Source organism: Aquarana catesbeiana, linkage group LG08, assembly GCF_042186555.1.
Source record: "Aquarana catesbeiana isolate 2022-GZ linkage group LG08, ASM4218655v1, whole genome shotgun sequence".
Classification (NCBI taxonomy): Eukaryota; Metazoa; Chordata; class Amphibia; order Anura; family Ranidae; genus Aquarana; species Aquarana catesbeiana.
This window is the reverse complement of record NC_133331.1, coordinates 128,021,878-128,045,061: the sequence shown is the minus strand read 5'-3', so window position 1 is coordinate 128,045,061 and position 23,184 is coordinate 128,021,878. Positions and strand designations below refer to the sequence as shown.

The window sequence follows — 23,184 nt, the reverse complement described above, 5'->3', positions numbered from 1 at the left end:
AATCAGCACAGTAGGCCGAAGACCGGGTCAACACAGGGGTGCCCGGATCTGGAGGGGCCCGCCTGTGCCCTCCAAAATCCTCCAGCACCAGCCGCCACTGGTTATAACCCCTATCAGTTTTTTTTTCATTTTTTTGCCATTGCCAATTTACACAGCGCTTTACATATATATTGCACCTTCACATCAGTTCCTGCCCTCTAGGAGCTTACAATCTTAGGTCCCTAACTCACATTCATACACATACTAGGGCCAATTTAGACAGGAGCCAATTAACCTACCAGCATGTCTTTGGCGTGTGGGAGGAAACGAATAGGGGCAGCAATAAAAACGTAACATGTGTTCTAAAACCTTTCCTCCTATCCAAAACTAAAAAAAACCATAACAAAAAGGTTTTCCTTTAGTTATACTTTAAACGCTTGCTGACCAGCTGCCGTCATTATACTGCCGTCATTAAACTGTGGCAGGTCGGCTCATTCTCCCAAATCGGCATAGCTGTACATCAGTCCCTATAACAGCTATAGCCCCCACTGCACGGCAGGGGAGCTGATGCACTCGGCTGGCAGCCACGATGTCCGCCGGCCACCCGCAATCGCTCCACAGAGAGCCAGAACGGGGATCTGTCAATGTAAACAGATCCCCGTTCTGACAGGGGAGTACAGAGTGATTGTCTCTTCCTAGTGATTAGGAACAGCGATCTCTCTGTACTTCCAGTCAGTCTCCTCCCCAGTCCCCTCCCCCACTGTTAGAAACACCTCCCAGGGAACACATTTAATCCCTTGATCACCCCTGTTATTAACCCCTTCCCTGCCAGTGTCATTTATACAGTGATTGGTGCATTTTTATAGCACTGATCTCTGTATAAATGTCACTGGTCACAAAAAAAAGTGTCAAAAGTGTCCGATATGTCTGCCGCAATGTCCCAGTCCTGCTAAAAATCGCTGATCACCGCCATTACTAGTAAAAAATAAAAATAAAAATTCCATAAATCTATCCCCTATTTTGTAGACGCTATAACTTTTGCACAAACCAATCAACGCTTATTTTCTATTTTCTTAACAAAAATATGTAGAATACTTATTGGCCTAAACTGATGAAGATTTTTTTTTTTTCGGGGGGGGGATATTTTTGTTTATAGCGCAAAATATTAAAACCGCAGAGGTGACCAAATACCACCAAAAGAAAGCTCTATTTGTGGAACGTAAACTACATCAATTTTGTTTGGGTAAAGCGTCGCAAGACCACGCAATTCGCAGTTCTAAATTCTCTCCAAGTAACGCACTGCCAAATCGCAAACAATGGCCTGTCATTAAGGGGGTAATTCCTTCCCGTCCTTAAGTGGTTAAGTAAATACAAAATATCTTTGTAAATATCAAATATTGAAAGAAAATAGTATCAACAATCATATATATATATATATTTTTATATATATATATTTTTATATATATATATATATATATTTATATATATATTAAGGTCCATAAATATTGGGACAGCAACACAATTCTAATCTTTTTGGCTCTATACACCACCACAATGGATTTGAAATGAAACCAACAAGATGTGCTTTAACTGCAGACTTCCACCTTTAATTTGAGGGTATTTAAATCCAAATCAGGTGAACGGTGTAGGAATTACAACAGTTTGTATATGTGCCTCCCACTTTTTAAGGGACCAAAAGTAATGGGACAATTGGCTGCTCAGCTGTTCCATGGCGAGGTGTGTGTTATTCCCTCATTATCCCATTTACAAGGACCAGATAAAAGGTCCAGAGTTCATTTCAAGTGTGCTATTTGCATTTGGAATCTGTTGCTGTCAATTCTCAATATGAGATCCAAAGAGCTGTCACTATCAGTGAAGCAAGCCATCATTAGGCTGAAAAAACAAAACAAACCCATCAGAGAGATAGCAAAAACATTAGGTGTGGCCTAATCAACTGTTTGGAAAATCCTTAAAAAGAAAGAACCGGTGAGCTCAGCAACACCAAAAGACCCGGAAGACCATGGAAAACAACTGGATGACCGAAGAATTCTTTTCCTGGAGAAGAAAACACTCTTCACAACAGTTGGCCAGATCAACAACACTCTCCAGGAGGTAGGTGTATGTGTGTCAAAGTCAACAATCAAGAGAAGACTTCACCAGAGTGAATACAGAGGTTTCACCACAAGATGTAAACCATTGGTGAGGCTCAAAAACAGGAAGGCCAGATTAGTTTGCCAAACAACATCTAAAAAAGCCTTCACAGTTCTGGAACAACATCCTATGGACAGAAGAGACCATGTCAGGGAAATAGGCGCATCCCTATGCATAGTCCTGCTAGGCTAGCAAACCAGCACAGGCAAGGTCGCGCTAACGCGCATCAACGCACACGGGTGTGCAATGTTTCTACTAGGCGGATGCCTGGCGCCACATTCGGACGAATGCGCGTGCGTAACAACGTTGCGATGGTGCGAACGCACGAACGGAACAGTGCGTGTACGACGTGATACTGCACCTTGTTTATTTAAACGTTCCACTGACAGTGCCACATTGCTGGATTATCATCAGCTCTTCCTGTGTTCCTGTGATTGTGATTCCTGTTGTCCTGACCTCCTGTGTACCGACCCGGCTTGTTATCTACTCCTCTGGACCTCCTGTGTACCGACCCGGCTTGTTATCTACTCCTCTGGACCTCCTGTGTACCGACCCGGCTTGTTATCTACTCCTCTGGACCTCTTCCTGCCTGCTTCCTGCATCTGACCCCGGCTTGGCTAAACGGACTCCGCATTCCTCTGTCTCCTGTACCTGGACTTGTTGCTTAGATTCTCGGACTGCTTACTGTGTTTGACCCCCTGGCCTGGCTTCTAATTTCCTATTGGACTTCCATTGGTCCCCTCCTTGGACCTTAAGCACGTTGCCTCTAGTGACTTTGCTCTATCAAGCCACCAACACCAGCTCCTACTTCCAGGCAACCCGTGCTTCTGTGAGCACCACATCCCTGTGTCATCTTCAGGGTTGTGCTGCACTCGGCCGCAAGGGGAGCCCTCTCAGCAACTCGGTCTCCTACCAAGATCCTGACAGACCAAGATCAACTTGTACCTGAGTGATGGGAAGAGAAGACTATAGAGAAGGAAAGGAACTGCTCATGATCCAAAGCATACCACCTCATCAGTGAAGCATGGTGATGGTAGTGTCATGGCGTGGGCATGTATGGCTGCCAATGGAACTGGTTCTCTTGTATTGATTACGTGACTGCTGACAAAAGCAGCAGGATGAATTCTGAAATGTTTCGGGCAATATTATCTGCTCATATTCAGCAAAATGCTTCAGAACTCATTGGACGGTGCTTCACAGTGCAGATGGACAATGACCCGAAGCATGCTGCGAAAGCAACCAAAGAGTTTAAGGGAAAGAAGTGGAATGTTATGGAATGGCCAAGTCGATCACCTGACCTGAATCCGATTGAGCATGCATTTTACTTGCTGAAGACAAAACTGAAGGGAAAATGCCCCAAGAACAAGCAGGAACTGAAGACAGTTGTAGTAGAGGCCTGGCAGAGCATCACCAGGGATAAAACCCAGCGTCTGGTGATGTCTATGCATTCTAGACTTCAGGCTGTAATTTACTGCAAAAGATTTGCAACCAAGTATTAAAAAGTGAAAGTTTGATGGATGATTGTTAATCTGTCCCATTACTTTTGGTCCCTTAAAAAGTGGAAGGCACATATACAATTCCTACACCGTTCACCTGATTTGGATGTAAATACCCTCAAATTAAAGCTGAAAGTCTGCAGTTAAAGCACATCTTGTTGGTTTCATTTTAAATCCATTGTGGTGGTGTATAGAGCCAAAAAGATTAGAATTGTGTTGATGTCCCAATATTTATGGACCTGACTGTGTGTGTGTGTATATGTGTGTGTGTGTGTATATATATATATATATATATATATATATATATATATATATATATATATATATATATATATATATATATATATATATATCCTTCTTCCACCAATAAATAAGGCAACCTTGCAAAAGAAGGGTTTTTATATACCTGTGTGTGATTTATATACTGGTTTCTTTCAATATTTGACATTTAGAAAGATATTTAGTATTTACCTAATTTAAACTTAGTTGTTTTTGATACACCACACATGTCTTGTGAAAGCAGCTTCCATTTGACTGGTATTCTAGTCTTTTTTGTTTTGTATTAATACATGGGACCATGCTGACTTAGTGAGTTGGCATTATTCTACAGTTTAAACCTCTTTTATCTCTTTATTAGCAATACAAACTGACGGGTTCTAATTCTTCTCCACTGTATCCATTCCAATGGATATCGCATGAGATAAAATTCCACGTTTCATGTGGTATTAATAAGAATGATTTTTTTCTGGGTGTCAAATTTTTTTTGCAAGTGAATGAAAATATATTCACGATAAACTATTGCATGAACATGGATCCCACTTTTTTTTTTACTTAATATCAGATTTTTTCTGCCATTTAATGGAAACAAAATCTAGTTACATGCATGTGATCAGAACTATAACGCTTGATATATTTTAATTTTATATGAGCATTGATCCTATTTTTTTTATTTAAAATCAAATAGATTTTTTTCTGTCATTCAATGGAACTAAAATTTAGTTACATGTTAAATTTGTTTAATTTTTTTTAGGTAAGTACATTTTTGCCATGCTGATAACTATAATTTTTTGGGGGTTTGATATTAAGTGGAACTAAACCTCCTATCCACTGAGGACAGTGTCATCTTAGCCTCTTTTTAGATCTGCAGATCTAGCGCTGCACATGTGATCAGCTATGACACCAGTTATTTGAGGGCATAAAAGATTGGCTGAGAGCTTGTTGGCAGGTATAATAACTTGCCTACCATTAGATGGCTCTGTTGCCAAGATGGCATTGTAAGGGGAACGTTATAAACAGGTGTTAGCTCCCTTTTTAGAAAATGCCCTACTCTAGTGATGTAGTGGGTGGACTAAGTGCCCAAATAAATGCTAGTTGTGGGTTGGACCCAACAGTCCAGGGTATGGAAACGGGACATCCCAGAGCTGCAAAGATGTAATCCTGTACTAAGCTGATCTAAAGAGCCCTGTGCATCGCTGAATTCCCAGAAGAAAAGGCACAGATTGTGTGAGAACTAGTTGTAGTCATCTTGTCCACCCCTGACCTTCTGCATGTCCTATAGCGTGGCGCATATGGCCCTGTAGGACTGGACTGAGTCTTTCAAATTTGAGTGACAGTGAAACCTGGGAAATGATGTCACCAGGGACTGTGCGTGGCTGGGCAAAGCACATAGTTCTGTGTGCGTTACTGTCAATTTAACGCCATATACTGTAGTTCTGTGCGTCACTGTACGTTTGGCACATTATATTGCAGTATAGTGTATCTGTGGAGTGTGTCTGTGTAGTGTGAGTACTCAAAATAAAGTGCACCAAACACCACTTTACATTGATTAAAGTGCATCTACGTACAGATTTCCACTTCTTCTTTACATTTATAAGCACCGCCCCCTTCCTCCCAATAATGTCTGGGAGGACAACAAGGAGAGGCAGACATTCCCTTGGCACTGTAAGGGGGCCAGTACCAAATATGTCCACAGGCAAAGGTGGACGTGGTGGTCAGTCCTCAAGTAGGGCACCATTTCCTCTGTTTAGTGAGTTTGACCGTGCTATCCAGCCACAGCATGCAGAGGAGGTGGAGGACTGGCTTACTAAACCTTCCTCATCCTCCTCATCCTCTGTCATGCAAGCAGAGACATGTGTGCAGTCCCCTGCAGTTGCCAGAGTTGATAAACCTGCCTCCTTGTCCACATCTTTTTCTGCCATAGCCCCAACATCAGCCATGGAGGAGTGAGCTGAGTTATTTGACCACAGCATCAGCCACTTGCACCTTGATAATGCCCACCCATTATTGGATTCAGTTGTTTGTTCTGAGGTTGAGGATGACAGGAACATGAGCCTAGAGAGAGGGGAGAACACTTGTAGACAAATTGGCATTCATGTTCCCCAGCCGTAGCGTATTGCCAAATTTCCGATTGTGTGTACGGGGCATAAGAGTCGCTTCCATATATTCCCAGGCCACCTTGTCGAACGCCTTCTCTGCATCTAGGGAAAGGAAAAAACCTTGTGTGGATGTTTTGGAGAGCCAATGATGGATATTTAGCGCCTTGGTGGTGTTATCCCTGGCCTCCCTACCAGGGACAAAGCCCACTTGATCAAGTGAGATTAATTTGGGAAGCAGAGGGAGAATGCGGTTTGCCAACACTTTGGCGTAGAGCTTTAGGTCTATGTTAGGAGTGAAATCTGGCGGTAGTTGGACACCAATGAGGGGTCCTTGCCTTGTTTGGGGATGAGAGTGACGTGTGCTTCAAGGATGTCTCTCTTCGTATTAGAGGTTGGTGATAGATTATTGAAGGCTTTGGTGAGATGGGGAATGAGGGTGTCTGGGAAGGACTTATAATAGCTAACTGTCAGGCCGTCTGGGCCTGGGCTTTTGCCCGGTTTCATCTCTTTTAATGCAGTCAGGATTTCTTCCACTGAGATTGGTAGATCAAGGTCTGAGGATTCAGTTGGAGAGAGGGGGGAGGGCAGTATTGTGCAAGAAAGTCTGTGATGGCTGTCGTCCAAGGAGGCTGCAGGTGGGATCGTGGAGGGGAGATTGTATAGTTTGGAGAAGTACTGAACAAAATGGTCAGAGATGTATTCAGTTGTGACAAGGGTTTCGCCAGAGGGTGTTGTAATTTTGTGAATGGTATGGGCCGCTTTCTTAGCTTGTAGACCTCTGGCCAAAAGTTTACCAGACTTGTTGCTGAATTCATAGAATAGTTTTTGTGTCAGGGCATAATTACGTTTCAGTGTGTGATTGAGTTCCTTTAGGAGTTCTTCTCTGGTTTGAGTCAGTTCCATCAAGGAGGAGGCTGCTAGCGATGCTTTGTGTGCTTGTTCGAGTACGAGTATGCGATCAGTCAGCTTATTAATGCGTGCTTTCTTAAGTTTGTTTCGTTGGGCCGCAAGGGAGATAAATTTCCCCCATATGACGCATTTGTGTGCTGCCCAAATGGAGATGGGAGAGGTGTCATCTGTCGTATTTACAAAGTAGTGGGTGAGGCTCGTGGTATTTTGTTGTATATGGTCCAGGTTGATCAGTAGGGAATTATCAAGTTGCCATATATTGGACCTGCCGTGGGCTGTCGGGAGGGTTAAAGTTATAGATATGGGGTTGTGGTCAGAAAGCACCATGGGGTCAATCGTGGCTTTTGAGAGGTGTGAGATCATTTTGGGATATGAAAAAGTGGTCTAATCTGGAGTATTGGTTATGAGGTATGGAAAAAAAGGTGAAATCCTTTACGTTGGGGTGTAACGTGTGCCAAGCATCGTGAAGCAACAGGTTGCTGAGTTGTAATTTAATGGCTCGTAGGGCTCTATAGGGCTCTATAATTTAGGGAGAATGACCCATTGGATGTGTCAAGGGAGGGGTTCAGAGCAACGTTGAAGTCGCCTCCTACTATCAAAGTACCCGATTGGAAGCTGAGACGTTATTGGAAGGTGTCTCTGAAGAAGGCCACTTGTTGAGAGTTTGGGGCGTAAACGTTAGCTATTGTAATGAGCCTATGGTGTAGAGTGCCTTTGATGAAATGAAATCTCCCTTGGGTGTCTCTTTGGATTCTGTAACCTGTAGGGGGCATTGTTTAGAAATGAAGATTGAGACTCCTTTGGATTTGGCCTCTGAGTTGGAGGCGTGATACGCCTTCGGGAATTGGTGATTATACAGTTTAGGGATGCTATCCGTTCTGACATGCATTTCCTGTAAAAGTGCTATGTGTGTTTTTGACAGTTGTAGGGAAAATAACAGTTTAGGCCTTTTCTCTGAGATGTTGAGGCCTTGTATGTTGATTGAGCAGAGGTTGAGTGTCTGGAGGTGCCTGCATGGGTCGGGTGGTGAGGCCTCCTCCATAGGTACGATTGGTGGGGGGGCCCTAGGATGTGAGTCCGGTAGGTGTGTGGCAGGTGTAAATGTATAGTTAAGGTCACTGGGAGTATACCGATGAGGTTTGGGGGTGATTTGCCCCCCTACGTTCAAACAGTACAGTATCGGTAAAGTACAGTGCGAGCACGATGTGTGCACCCTGAGGGGTGTGACAGCACCATGAGATGCAACTGTGTGGGGGTTGACAATCATGAAGCGGTGAAGAAAAAGTTCTAAAAGTTCTGAAGCCAACACTCAGTTCCGACACCTGAGGGCACCCATAATGTCATCAAAGATTAACCCTTCTAAATCGGGGATTTCTAGTAGTGAGTGCCGACTCATGAGCTAAGTGTTGGCCCCAGAACGTATGTGGTAATTAAACAGAAAATCATCTCTAAGGCATAAAAACATTGTTAAAACGTCAGTAGAGGAATTAAACTCTTTAACCGGAATGCTATGTAAAGAAACATGTAAACCGGTCAGATAGCAGACCGTGCTCAGAGTGACATATACAAAACTAAAGAGTCTTAGTAGTACTATACTTGCGGACTGGAAGAGTCACTGTAGAGTGAGTGCGGGGGTCACCTCTCTCCTCGCCATGTGGTCTAACGTGCCAGCAAGAGTGAATGGGTGAGGTTAAAGGCCAGTAGATTGTGGCAGCGCACTCCGCATCGTCCATCGGGTAGGTAAAGCAGCAGTTCCATGCGGAGAGTGCCTGTGCGGAGCATGTATACAAAGGGGGCTTTCCGTGTGGGCTCATCAAGAAGTGCACGAGTCATTGCGGTAAGCGGTGGAGGTGAGGAGGAGACCGTGTGAGGAGCGGCTGTGGATGTCGGCGTTGAGTGCGACGATATTTGTGAGGAGCTGTCCGGGTAACAGTCGCGGCGGTCGTTGGATGTTCTTGAAGTATGTCTCCACTCAGGGGGCCTGTTGGCAGAAGTGACACGTTGCAGTACCGCTGCCAAGCCAGGCGCAGTTACAAGCCGCAGGGTGTTGTGGGTCTTGTAGTCTTGGTCACTCCACGAGACATGTGGGTGGTCCTTCCATGGGCGGGTGCCATCGCCTTCTATCTGAACATGTAATGTCCATGACAGTTGTACCCAGTAATGGGGGAATAGTGTCTATTGTGCTCGGTGTCTCTAGGAGAAAGTCGGTCACATGCACATGAACATCAGAGTAAAGGTTAACAGTCTAACAGAACTAGTTAAAGCCGAACAGGGCAAACTGGGATTGTGTGGTAGCGGGTATCTGAGGCTGGCTAATGGTCTCGGCGAGCTCTCCTGAGCCTCAGCGAGTTTGTGGGGCTGCCATCCTGATAGTGAGTGCGGGGACCAGTAAGGTGTCTGGGGGCAGATGGAGACCTTCACCTACTGTACCTGGAATCCTGCGCTTCCATGGGTTCTTCTTGAGGTGCGTCTTTCCTTGTGACTGTGCGGCGAAACTCAGCATACCAGTTAGGGACCTCAACCAGGGGTATGCCCAGGGTTCCGCAGAAGTGTGGAAGATCCTCTGGTACTTTTAGGAGAACCGTGCGGCCCTGGGTGGAGGCAGAAAGGCAAAACGAGAATTTCCATTTATATTGAATGCCTTTCGTGCGAAGGAGATCCAGCAGGGGCTTCAGATCATGCCGGTGTTGCAAGGTGATGCCTGAGAGGTCCTGATAGATTTGATGTGCTTTCCCGTCATGGAGAATTTGAGGCCTGCTTCTTGCCTGCCTGATAATTTCTTCCTTTAGCTTGAAGTCTATTATGCAGCAAATGATGTCCCTCGGGGCATCCGTCCCCTTACCCATGATCCTTTCCATATTGATGGGCGTGTGAGGTGGTCTATTGAGCAGAGCATTGAAGATGCCAGTCACGGTAGGGGCAATTTGTTCTCCCTCAATGGCCTCTGGCAGGCCTCTGACTCTGAGATTGTGGCGCCGACCTCTGTTATCGAGGTCTTCCAGATGGCGCTGCATGTGTCTCATTTGTAACGTGTGGGAGTCAATGCGATTTGCGGCTTTGCGGATCATGGCGTTCTGTCACTCTTTCTACTGTGAGGACTCTGTCATTGAGCGCACGAATATCGAGCCTGAGCTCCGAAATGGTGGCAGATAAGATATCTTTAATGTCAGCTGCGATGGTCCGCAGGTCCTGCATGTTTAATTGCGGCTGGGGTGAGAGTTCGATACCGATCCTGTCTGTGTGAGGGCTCGGAGATCCCGCTGGTGGTGGTTGTCAGGGCTGACTCTGATGCCTGAGAGTGAGAGTGTCCGTGGCTGGAAGGCGCCATGTTCCCTCTGTTGGTGTGGAACATCTCGGGAATATTATGGCCCCCACCCCCGGTTTGTTCGCAGGGGGAATGGGATTGGGAGGCGCAGGAATTCCGTGATGCAGTCCCCATGTTCTGGAAGCGTTCAGGGGCAATATTACCTCTGATTTCAGTCAGCTTTTTCCTGTGGCGGCGGGAGCTCAGGGATTAAGCGTCCATCTTCATGCTAGGTCGGGCCACGCCCCCCTATCGGATTTATTTATGTTGGTTATGCTTATCTTATGTTTACTATCTATCCCCAATCAATTTGTTATGTGTTATCTTTACTCTGTATTTGTTTTATTTTTCCTATCCTTTATTGCATGTTGGTTACTATTGGTGGTGTTAGTTGCCACGATCTGGACATGTGGATTTAGTGTCCATGGGAAGATCGGGTCGGGTGCCAGGTCTGTTTACCTCTCTGTGGTGGGCATGTGCTCTGCGAGAGGGCAGGTGGGACTTTGGGTGCATTCTTTGCCCTTGTTCCCGCCTCCCCTCTTGTGTTACAGTGGCTGGGCTTTGGAATCTCCGATCCCTGCTGTGCCCTTTTTGGCAGTGCACGTGCAGACCAGGTGATGTCAGATGCCGACCCGGTATATATTTGTAGCGGGTGTCTCATTCTATAACCCACAATCCAGCCAAGCTGGCCGGAACAATGTACACAGGCTTTCCAGCTTGAGTTAGCAGTTCTAAGGGGGATTCTTCCCACCCCCTCCTTCTTCCTGTTTTCAATGACTGAGTTAATGTATTATGAGCTGACACACACAGAGCTCTGCATTCAGTGGCCTCACTTGTGCCCCCATCAGATATCCCAACCTCCAAAAACTCATTTCAGGGAGGTGGCAAACTCATTTCATGGAGGTGACGCTCCGCGTTGGCACGTACCCCCCCAATTAAATGCAGCCTTATCACACAGAGATTGCAGACATAGAACAGGAGACGGTCAGACACTGCAGACATGGTACAAGAGATGGTCAGAGACTGCAGACATAGTACAGGAGATGGTCAGAGACTGCAAACATACTACAGGAGACGGTCAGAGGCTGCAGACATGGTACAAGAGATGGTCAGAGACTGCAGACATATTACAGGAGATGATCAGAGACTGCATTTATGGCTGAACTCAATGTAAAAGTGTATAGTATCGCAGGGCTGCACCACTCTACTTATACCGGCTCTGCAAGCTCAAGTCAATAATTCTCCTTTGAAAAGTACAACCAAGTGACAAGGCAGCAGCACATCCAATTTCCAAAATAAAAATTGTCTTACAAACAGAACTGGTCAGGATTAGTGGAGGACAGTAAACAGTTAATGGTCTGTGAAGCTTCTAGCCTGAATCAGCAGTAAATCCTTCACAAAAACATCAAGCTGTGAGCTGAAATGGTTAACAACCATGTGTGACACTGCCACTGGACACAGAATACTGGCTGGTTTCCAGAGATTATATCAGTGTGTTTAGACAGTGTGCAGCTTAGGCAGCTATAAAAAAAAAAGTAAGGTGCGAGGGGGGGGGGGGGGGGGGGCTGCTCGGTAACCTGCACACTGCCTGAAGGCAAACATTTCTGGAAGACACCGGCCGGCCAGCATTACATGTGACTTTGCTCCCCACGATCTTGTTTCCAATCAGTCAGAGCTGTGTACTTCAGGATTCGTTTTGCTGTGGTCATACCTTCTGCTATGTCCTCGGCTTCAGGTACGGTGTATCTCCCTCCCAGCGCCCCCATTCAACCTGTGTACAGTCAAATGTGGCAGCTAGAGAGGGGGAGGGTTACACTGTCTGCTGCACGTCGCACAATAGCCACTTGCTCCTCCAGCCCCCTTCACTGCTAGACATTTCCTTAGCCAGCTCCACCTCCTGTTCACAGCAAATCTGCCGCTTCTCTCTCAGCTGTTCTTTTTAAAAAAAAAAAAGTTTCAAAGCTCCTAGCTGACAGCAGTGGGCCAGTGTGCCACTGGCTGAGTGACAGGCTCAGCCGGGAGATCGCAGTCAAATGTGGGAGACTCCCACAACTCGTGGGAGACTTGGGATGTCTGCCCTATTGGCCGGAAGAGGAAAAAGAATTGAGGGCACAGTTACAACAACCAATGGAGGAGATTGTACTGAACTGCAGGGAGAGCTGCAATGGATTCTGGGACATGCAGTTCCCACACAAAATGGCCCCATAGACTGGTATACAAGAAGAAATACAAATCCCAAGAGGCTTTGCTGGCAGGAAAGTAAAAGACTCCATTTTGTGTCTTGAGGTAAAGTTCAGTCACCCTTGAGGGAGGGAAGAGACCAGACCTGAGGGAGAGGTTGCTGTCTCTGATGATCTCTCTGCACGATTCAGGCGTCCACTGCCGGTTGGGACATCCAGCCTGAGATCCCAGGTGTATATCGAGCGCATCTTAAACGGTGAACTGTTCCAGTGTGCGGAGACCACACACTGGGTCACCGGGAAAGCCTTCCTGTTCCAGGACGTTCGCTTGGGCCCTGTTCGCAGGAATTTATGAAAGAGCATTTCTGCCCATCTGCAGGGAACAGAGACACTGCACTATAGAAGGAGTTATTTGAACACTGTATACAAACATCATTGCCAGTAGTCATCTTGCTGACACTTGTAGTACTACAGGGATAAAGGATAAGGCTATCCATTTCTGGGACATTGTATACAGACATCAGTGTCCTCACCTTGTTGAACAAAATCCTGTCTGTTTCACTTGATAATCTGGGCCTGTTATGATGTTTGCCCTGCTACCCAGGAGTTAAAGTGCACCAACGAAAGTGGCTAGCTGAAGACACCAAAGGAGATGATCCTTTGCTTCACAAAAAAGGACTGAAGCTGTTAGTGCCATACGGATCCATACACATATTCAGGGCTCTGCATATGCATTGGGTGTGTTGGACAGTTTATCTATAAAATTAAACCATTGTTTTTTTTTTTTACTTGAATAGGTGTGTAAAGTTGGGCCTGTGGTGTCAGGGGACAGTAGAGAGAGGCCTGACAAAAAGGGAGTCATTCCTCTGCTCTCCTCCTGCCTGGACTCATAGAGCCAATCTGAGTAAAGGTAACCAATCTAATTTGAAGTGCCATATTGTGCTTTATTCAGAGGCGGCTCTAGACTTTGTGAGGCCTTAGGCAAAACTTAGACATGAGGCCCCACTCACTCCCATAATGGGAAAAAAAACTCAAGGGATGAAAATGAACTGTATTAGGAGTGTACAGTATAGGGGAGTGGACAGTACAGGGGGTAGGTGAGTGGGCAAAATAAAGATATATTTTCCTCAAGCAGAGCTGCACAGGGAAGCTGCTCTCACAGATCCTACCTATTCTGGTAGGCTGTCACAAAGAGAGAAATAAAAGGGGGATGGGTGGAGAAGGAAGGAAGGAAGGAAGGAAGGAAGGAAGGAGAAAAAAAGAGAAAGAAAGAGAGAGAAAAAAAGATGGAAGGAAAGAAAGAAAGATGGAAGGAACAAAAGAAAGAGAAAGATGGAAGGAACAAAAGAAAGAGAAAGAAAGATGGAAGGAACAAAAGAAAGAGAAAGAAAGATGGAAGGAACGAAAGAAAGAAAGAGAAAGAAAGATGGAAGGAACGAAAGAAAGAAAGAGAAAGAAAGATGGAAGGAACAAAAGAAAGAAAGATGGAAGGAAAGATGGATGGATGGATAGATAGATAGATAGATAGATAGAAGGAAAGATAGAAAGAGAAGGGGGTGGAGACTGAAGGGAAGGAAGAGCATCCCCTACATCAGTGTACTCACTGGGAGGCAGGAGTGGATGGATGGATGGTTGGATGAATGGATGGATAGATGGATGGATCAGACTCCCCTTGTCCTTTTCTCTTTGCTGGTCTTCAGCTTGAATCTTCCCGCCCACACATCCCCTTCTCTGAGGCATAACAGAGAACATTGCCGAGGAAAGTGGGCGGGGCAGACACAGGAGGAGAGGGCTGGAGGAGGAGGAGGAGCAGAAGCTCTCTCTCCTCTTCTGTCTGGCTGTGCGGGCAGCAGGGGGAGGGGGGAGATCTGTCAGAGCTCTACTGAGCGGCTCTCCCTGGCTGTGATCCGGAGCTCCGATCACACTCTCACTCGCAGCCCTTATCTCTCCCTGTAGCAAAGTAAGGGGATACAGGACTGTGTGATGGCGGAGATCTATGCTGCTGGAAGGGGCGGCTCTCTAATTAGGTAAACTAGCCAGCTGTGCGAGGCCCCTATGACTGCGAGGCCTGAGGCCACCGCCTATTTCGCCTAATTAGAGAGCCGCCTCTGGCTTTATTTACCATTCAAGTGTGCCTCTGCTCTTGGGGACATTCTAGTGTTTGGAATCACCCTGAAAGCAACTTGAGAGCTATATTGCTCTTAATCTGTAATTGCTCTCCAGTTGATTATTTTGAATATATATTGTTACTGTTTGTTACTCTTTTCCACAGAAATATTGCAGTAAAGTCAAATTTCTGTGTTTTATTATAACCTGTGTGTTTCTCACTGTTCATTGCACTTACACTATTGCCAGGTGTGCCAGATGGGCTGAGGCTGTTATTGAGGTTGAGAGGCAGAGTAATGGACTGAACTAACTTAAGCAGCTCCTGCGGGGGTATCGCTACATATATATATATCTGGTGTGAATTCCTTATTTCTTAGATACCAAGATAGTCCAGGTTCTTTGGAGCCTATGTGCTCTTTTGTGTCTTTTTTCATTGTCAGTAGATAGTCCACTCCACCTCCTCAAACTTTCATACTTACCAAGTCACTCTTCCATACTGCCTCCTTGCTGCAGCATCCCAGACTGTATAATTTTGTTGTCGGAAAATACTCAGTACTTCTGGGTATACAGTGGCATGCGACTTGGTGTGCCAGTTCTGGTACTCACTGTTTGGTCCGGCTCTGTCACATGAGGATGGCCTTTTGTAAATTCTGACCAGTGTAACTTGGAGCTTACACTCAGTTGTCCTTACTCCCAGTAGCTGAATATAGGGGAAGGGGAGCAAAGGAAAGTTCAGTATGTGCTGCTGGGAAAAGAGACAATAAAATTAACCTGTTGCTTTGCCTTTCATGTACAAAGCACAGGTTCACTTTAAATATTTTAATAGCTAATGTGCTGCTATTTTATGTCAGACTAGCTACTGAAAATAATAACGAAATGCAATATTGGTTGTTGGCAGTAAAGTGCAAGATATTATCCTATAGTAAAGCCTGGTACACACAGGGCAAATAATGGGCAGTATCAAGCGGTTCAACAAAAAACATCCGATATTCGGTCCATGTGTACTACAGCCTGACAGAAGATGGCCGAACATCTGATCTTTTCAAATGGGCATGCTGGAAAACCAGCATCCAATTGGCAACCGACCAGTGTTGGCAACCAATGGCTGCCAGCGCTGACCTGTTTCTGGTGGGAGGGCAGCCCTCCTGTCAAAACACAATGGCTCAGCAGGGAGATCGCTGTACTAACAAGCACGCTTCTGTACAGCGAGCTTCTCATTTTTTTTTTTTCCGTTCAGACTGCTGGGTGAAAAAAGACACCTATCAGTGGAATATGTAGAACAACAGAGAAAGATATCCTTGCAATGCAACTGCAGTAGTTTATATGGTTTATATTATTAACACGGATAAATTCAGAGAAATTTTCTTTTATTCAAAATATTTGTTGATTGCAGTGTTTATCAGCCTTTTTTGATTATAAGTAAATGTTAAAATGTTACAACACAGTAGAAACCAGAATAACACATAACAGTCAAAAGGTACCAAAATGTATTAAGTCATTAAAGGCAAGTGTACTATTATTGCTCTAATGAGATTTTGCTTATATGATGGTTATTAGTATGTTGCTATTGTGTCCCTCATCACAGCCAGCTTTAAAATTACCAGTGTCTGTGACAAGGCAGCGGGTAAATGTTGGCAAAGAGAGCAAGTCAGGGGGCCCTTGGCAAAGACGCTGTGGCTGGTTTGCTAAAGGAGAACTTTACAAAGTGAATTTTCCTTTTTCAAGATTTATGCAATGGGGCTTTGTCAAAATCAATATAAATTATAGTAACCAGTGGCGACCCATAATGCAGGGCGCACAGGCGCCGCCCCCCCCATCCATGCGTCCCTCCCCCTAATCCACATGTGGAGCACCGGACGCATGGATTACAATCGGGTTTTTTTTTTTAAGCATGGGATTAGAGCCAGAGGCACTAACAGGCTTCAAAAAAGGGTGGGCTCGCTATTGTCACACTAATTCTCCTCCCGGCCAATCAAGAAGCGGGTCTGAGACTCGTTTGGCCAAAAAGAAAAGCATTCCAATTGGCCTAGGAGGAGGAGGGAGGAGACGCGCAGGGGGTGGGGGGTGGGTGGTGTGCTGGTGACCCGACCGACAGCCGCCACTGGTAGTAACCATAGCCAGAGTTACATTTCAGTATTCAGGGCAGTTAGGATCAGATCAATTAATGTCCATTGAAGTCATTATTATTCTTTATAGAAAAGTATTATGTCTAAATAGTCCTAGTTGTTCCAGTAGTAGGGCTTTTTTTAGTACTTAATTGCTGTGATGTCCTGTCCCCTTTGCTGGGTGGATGTACCCAAGCAAAGCATAGTAAACACACCATAAACCTTCTGAGGAAGCAGCCAAGTCACGAATGTAGAGCTACAATTTTTGGAATCTGGGACCCCCATACCTTGAAGAAAGATTATCAATAATTATATTGTGTTAGGTGATTACATAACTAAGGCAGTTTTTCTTGCAGGGAATATACCTATTCCATATATGTAGGGTGCATTCATTTTATTGTTGATTTAAGGTCAGTTTGGCTATCATGGAGAATTTTATAATATTGTAATAAAGATTATTTTATTTACAATTGTTGGAGTTTATGTGCCTAAAAAAGTCCACCATTTTTCACAAACCATAATTTGCTCTGATCCTCGGAAAGTGGCACTTGTTATATTTTTATTGTATCCATAGTACCACTCTGTGCCTACAATTTATTCCCTTATATGATTTCAGTTCAAAAGTTTTTGCAGTTCTTTCATGGCAATTTCCCGAAACCATGTTTGATTTTGTATCTTTATCACTTCATTAAAATGCCTTACTGCTTCAGACTCAGAATTTCTAGAATGTATTAAATATTTTGCCCAGTAGAAATGGAGCTCTTGTTTCTGTTCAGGCCAGATATCATTCATGGTCAGAGTTTTGTCAAATTCTTCTTTTGCCTTTTGGTGTTCATTAGCTTTCATGTATACACTAGCCAATAAAATGTGTGCTGGCACAGATGACTTGTTTAGTTCGACAGCCTTTTCTGAGTAAAATATTGCATTTGCAATGGCTTCTTCCTTTTGCTGCGTATTGTAATGGATTTTTATAAATTGTTTGTAACACTGGCCAAGTTGATAGTAAACATTGCTGGAGGTAGGCGTTAAACGGAGTACTTTCTTCAATATTTCAATAGCTTTATATATCTGTTTACGTCTTCTGTAAAATGTTGCCACATATCGAAGAACATATGGAGATTCTGGTTGTTCTTGTAGAGCTTGTTCTATTAAAATAGCTCCTTGATCATAGGCCTTCATCTCTAGATATTTTAAAGCAAGGAGAACCTTCAGCACTGTATCCCTGGGATTTAATCTAACAGCTCGTTCCAAGAGTGGAAAAGATTTGTTTTCTGTGTTCTTGCTTAACCTGAAACCTTCTATTCTATACACAGCCATGGCATAGCCTGAATTCAATTCTGGATCTTCTGGGTCAAGTTCTAGAGCTTTTTCAAAGCACATAACAGCGCATTGATAGTATTTTCCTGCAAAGGATAAGTAAGTCCAGCCTTGTTCACCATATATATCTGACAGAAGAGTGTTTTTCTTTGGAGGAACCTCATATTGCTTTAAAATGGTCTCCACCTTTTCAACATAGGTTAAACTTTTATTTAACTGGTTCTGGTGGTAGAAAACCCAGGCAAAGTTACCATACAGGACAGTTTTCTTATGATCTGTGTCTTCCTCTATACTGGATTGTTGGGTATGTGCCTCTGCTTTTTGGAGCTGGAGTATGCCTTCCTCATGATCTCCTTTGAGATGCTTTAGGTAAGCCAGGAGGTTATACATCCTGTGCTTGAGTGCATCTGGCAAAAACTCAATCTGGTCATTTAGCCTTTCTTCCACATTTTCAATATCTACATCTTCCCCAAGCAGGTTCCAAGTAAAATGGCATTGAAGTTTCAGTAGACGATCCATCAAGGAATTCTTTAAGATGTCACTGAAAAGTTAGAAACAAAGAAAAGCAAGCATTAAAAAAAGTAATGTGTCAATAACTAAAGACATGCCTCAGGATGACTAGCTAAGTTGCCATATATTGGCACTATATGTTAATCAGTCCACAAACACCTGTTCATAATATAACTTATGCGGATATTTAAACGAAAATCAAATAATATTGTATTAATAAACATTCCACCTAGCATACATAAAACCACAGAATGTCTGCATCCAGTGTATTATTTCAAAAAAGGCAATCAACTAAAAAAAAAAAAAAAAAAAAAATAGTCCAAAAAAGAAAGAAAGGATTTTGTGGCGATTCAATAATGCATGCAGATACACTCCATCCACAGAAACCACCTACTCTGCTAATAACCATTCCAAAGTGACCCTTAAAGCAGAGTTGCACCCAAAAGTGGAACTTCCGCTCATTTGTCTCACTCCCCCCTCCGGTGCCACATTTGGCACCTTTTGGGGGGGAGGGGGGGAGATCGGATACCTGTCTTTGACAGGTATCCTGTCTCCACTTCCGGGAGTCTGGGCCGTGGCAAATTACGCCAGCAGCTCGGCTCCCTCCTCCTTCCACCGAGTATGTGTAGCTGCTGGCTTTTAATTTTTGCGGTGAGCGGGCCCCCGCTTTAAGGCTCAGTTCACACTGCAGTGAATCCAGTAAGGGTTCCCGCATCGCATGTCTCCCGCAGGCAGTTAACACTGCCCTATACGAACCGATGGGAGTATCAATACAAAGTTAATGACACCCCCAGATTGGTTCGCATATCGCAGTGCGAACTGTCAATTCGGACAGGAATTGGATTGCATGGGTGTGAACATCCATGCGATCCGATTCTGGTGTGGACCAAAAAAGGGTCCTGCACGAGTTTGGTCCAAATGCAATGCAAATTCAGCCATACTATATGTATGGCTGAATTTGCATCGCACAGACATCACATGTGATTTGCCCCGCAGTGCGGTGTGAATCACATGCAATGTCTGACATCGCAGCAGTGTGAACCAGCCCTTAATGCTGAACAAGTAACCACCCGGGTCATCCGAGAGGCATGGGAGCTGCATGACAAAGTAAACTGTTAGCGTGAGGAATGGATCCAGCTATTCCTAGCAGGGGAATTTCTGGTGATTCATATTAAACCAGGTGGAACTATACAGAACCTGAAGACTTTATACAAAAGGCGTTGTTTGATCATTTGGTCATTCTCTGTGGTGAGCGGCCAATTCACTTAATTGTGGCTGGTGGTTATCCGTTCAGGATTAAAGAATCACTTTGGCAATGTTATTAGCAGAAGAGAGGTCTCTGTGGATGGAATATCTGCACTTATTGTTGAATCACAAAATCCTTTTTTTTTTTTTTGTTTTTTTTTTTTTTAGTTTGATAGTCTTTTTTGAAATAATACACTGGATGCGGACATTCTATGCATTTTGTATGAAAGGCAGAATGTTTATTAATTTAACACTTATTTGATTTTTCTTTAGATATCTGCATAAGTTATGTTATGAACAGGTGTTATACACAAATTATAATGGTTTGAATAGGCTCACCATTTATACACAATTGATATACTGAATTTAGTGGCTGAGTTTACTTATTAATGGTTGCAGCTGTTCACTGATAGAATAGGTGAAGGCTAGTTATTATATTGCTGCTTACGAATTCTTTGATATGATGGCTGCATTCATTTTCTTTTTTTTAGATTTTCTTTCTTCCATTTTCATCTGGTGATCCAGCCAATAAATCTTTTGTTTTTCAAAAGAACAAGCTCTCTTGCAGACTGTATCAGCTTTTATTTACTCATGTTAAACCTTTATCCGAAAAGGAAAAAAAAAAACAGTTTGTAACGATTATAAAAAGTGAGCATGGGTTTGGGTTCAATTTGTTAGTGTATCTAAATAGTACATTTAATTCTCTCCTCCCCCAAGACTGACAATGCTTCTGTCTGCTGTGCCCCTGTGCTCATTCAGCACTTTTTTTTAAATCAGATTCTTTTTAAAACATTTTCATTTAACAATAAACACATCTAAAGATGTTGGAGAGGACACAGAGTTATCCAATCGCTATACGATTTTTTCATTATTACTGTATATAAAGCAACGGCCCATACAAAATAAAATTACATATCATAAAAACATATACCTGAGTCTGTCGTTTGTAAGTTACTATATATCGAGCGTGCCCTCTATGTATCCTATGCCCCAGCTCTGCTTCCTGTCCTCAACCGGACCATCTGGTGGGGCAGGGGTGCCACACACCCCTAAACATTGGGGCGGGGATCACAATGTTCATACATTAACTATCGCTTAAAGCAAAACAATATTTCCTGACAGACTCCATGGCAGCCTACGTATGGGTTAATCCCGCCTCTCATACCTCATAGGACCCCACTCCCATAAATCTTTGCTTCTAGTCAGAGACCGTGTTCCTTTTTTGTCCTCCTAGGACCAAGGTGTATCTTACCTTATGAAGGTTTCTACAGTCCAGTCCTGGTTGCACAATTGTTCTGATGGCGGTTCTGGAGTCCAGCAGTCCCAGCTATTAGCAGGGTGGATACGGGCAGCATATGCGATGCCATGAAGAGCTTCCTGGCCTTGCCATTGGCAGGCAAGCAGCAACTTGGCCAAACGTCCTTGCTATTAGCAGGAGGCCCCCTTTTTGAAGTGCCCGGTCGTGCAGTGGGTTATCGTCCCCAGTCAGGCTGGATCAGGATCGTGCTGTGGTGGTATCGTATACTGTTTTGTTTTCTGTACATGGCAGCAGTATTTGTATGTATTGTTTGTTTTCCCTTCTGTACCTTTTTTTTCTTGCCTCTATGGCAGCTGGAGCGCATCTGCGTCCCAGTCCGCCGCGTCTTCCGGGTTCTCTGCGCATCTGCGAGCCTTGTCTGAGATCGAGGCTTGGTTCGCGTGTGCGCAGTTCTGGAAAATGGCGGCGGTCGCGCATGCGCGCAAGCTCGGCTGGATGACGCTGGGGCGCAGTGACATCATCATCAGTTTAAATAGCTGTCAGATACAGCTATTACTTAGGATGTCCTGCGGGAGAAAACGGCTGCTTTCCGGTGCATTGGTCTGACACTGACAAGGTAGGAAGCTGAGCTGCTGGCTGACCAGGCCTTTATTTCACTTGTGTTACCTGTGTTTGATTGAAGGTTGTTCATTGCAGTTGCCAGGCTTTCTGCTATGGACGTGTCACTGCCCCCCAGTGGCCAACCCTTACTCTGCAGGTAGGAATTTTTTTTCCTTCTGCTTGACTTTTGGGTTGTTTTTTTCCTGGATCCTGTTTATCTCTTTTATTTCCCTCAGCCCCTCTAGGTCTGAATTTAGGCCTTCAGCACGCGAAGATATCGATCGTTCCAGATGGCATCATCAGCAGTCTTCATCAAGTTCCAGGCGTCCTAGATCAGCTTCTAGGCGTCATAGCGAAGAGCCCAAATCCATATCTGGGCGTCATTCCCACCACCATTCTAGCCGCTCTGAAAGGAGAGCTTGCTGGGGATGTAAAGCTCAGGTCCCAGAGGGTAAATCCCTCTGAGCTATGTTATTCCCGAGCTGCAAAGGAAAGAGGAGCTGGAGACCAGCAGGTAGAAGCTCTGGTCAGAAAGGTGGTTTCAGGAATCTCTAATCAGAACGGATCCCAACCGTACATCTATTCTTCCCTCTGCTCCAGCACTAGTTACTGGCGGGTCAACCTTGGGGCTCCTGGTCCCTCTAGACGTAGTCCCTCTTTAAGTGGATCCTCGTATAGCGAGGCAGAGGTGGTTGACCCTGGCGCGGGTTTTGATTTTTCCCTGGTGCCACGGTTGGTTAAAGCGGTTAAAGACGCATTGAGATGGGAAGAGCCAGTAGAAGCACCCTCTAAACAGAGGAAATACTTCAAACATCTCAAGAAGGATCGCCCAAATTTTCCCTTCCTGGGCGAACTTGGCTAAATTATTTCAGATGAATGGGGTAAAGTTGAGAGGAAAAACTCGCTAATCTCCAAAGTAGCTAAGATATATCCATTCAAGAGTGAAGAGGTAAAGCATATGGAATCAGCTCCGCTCATTGATGCTGCTTTAATGAGGTTGGTGAGACATGTCACTCTCCCTCTGGAAGATACCGTTTCATTCAAGGATGGTCTAGAGAGGAAGATCGATACTGATCTTAAGCGCATCTATATCACGGCAGGTATGGCTTTTAAACCAGCCCTTGCAGCCTTGTCTAAAGCTATGGAGTCTTGGACGGATGATGTGGATGCAGCTTTAACAAGTGTTTCTGAAGAATTGGTCAAGAGCTCTCCGGTCCATGAGTTGAAGCTGGCGTCAGTCTTCTTGGGGGAAGCATCCCTTGATATTATTCACCTAGTGGCACTAGTCATGCTCTCTTCAGTCACAGCCAAGCGCGCCTTGTGGCTGCGCCCGTGGGTTGCGGACCCTGCCTCTAAACAGGCTTGGTGTAGAATTCCCTTTGAAGGTTCCTCCCTCTTTGGGAATAAGCTTGACTCTGCCATTACCCATGCTACGGGGGGTAAATCAGGGTTCTTACCCCAGGACTGTCGCCTCTTGGGTCAGAGAAGACCTCAACCCAGGCAAGATCAAGAGCGCACTAGAGATGCCCGGCGCTACAGGCCCAGTCGCGAATTTAGAAAAAACTGGAAGAGAAATCAACCTTCTGGCCAGAAATCCTCAAAGACAACCTCTTCTGCAGGAGGTGAAGCTTCCAAGTCCTTTTGATATA

At 44.7% G+C, this 23,184-nt stretch overlaps 1 protein-coding gene across 2 annotated transcripts in view; it reads right to left on the bottom strand.

Annotated features, from left to right (window-relative positions):
• Nucleotides 1–15,742: 15,742 nt before the first annotated feature.
• LOC141106031 (interferon-induced protein with tetratricopeptide repeats 1-like) overlaps nucleotides 15,743–23,184 on the bottom strand; it is a 47,104-nt gene continuing 39,662 nt past the window's right edge. For both annotated transcript variants that reach the window (XM_073596375.1, XM_073596376.1), the window contains one exon: nucleotides 15,743–18,463. In XM_073596375.1, coding sequence (XP_073452476.1) covers nucleotides 17,218–18,463 — 1,246 coding nt within the window. In that variant the 3' untranslated portion in view covers nucleotides 15,743–17,217. The remainder of the gene's footprint in view (nucleotides 18,464–23,184) is intronic.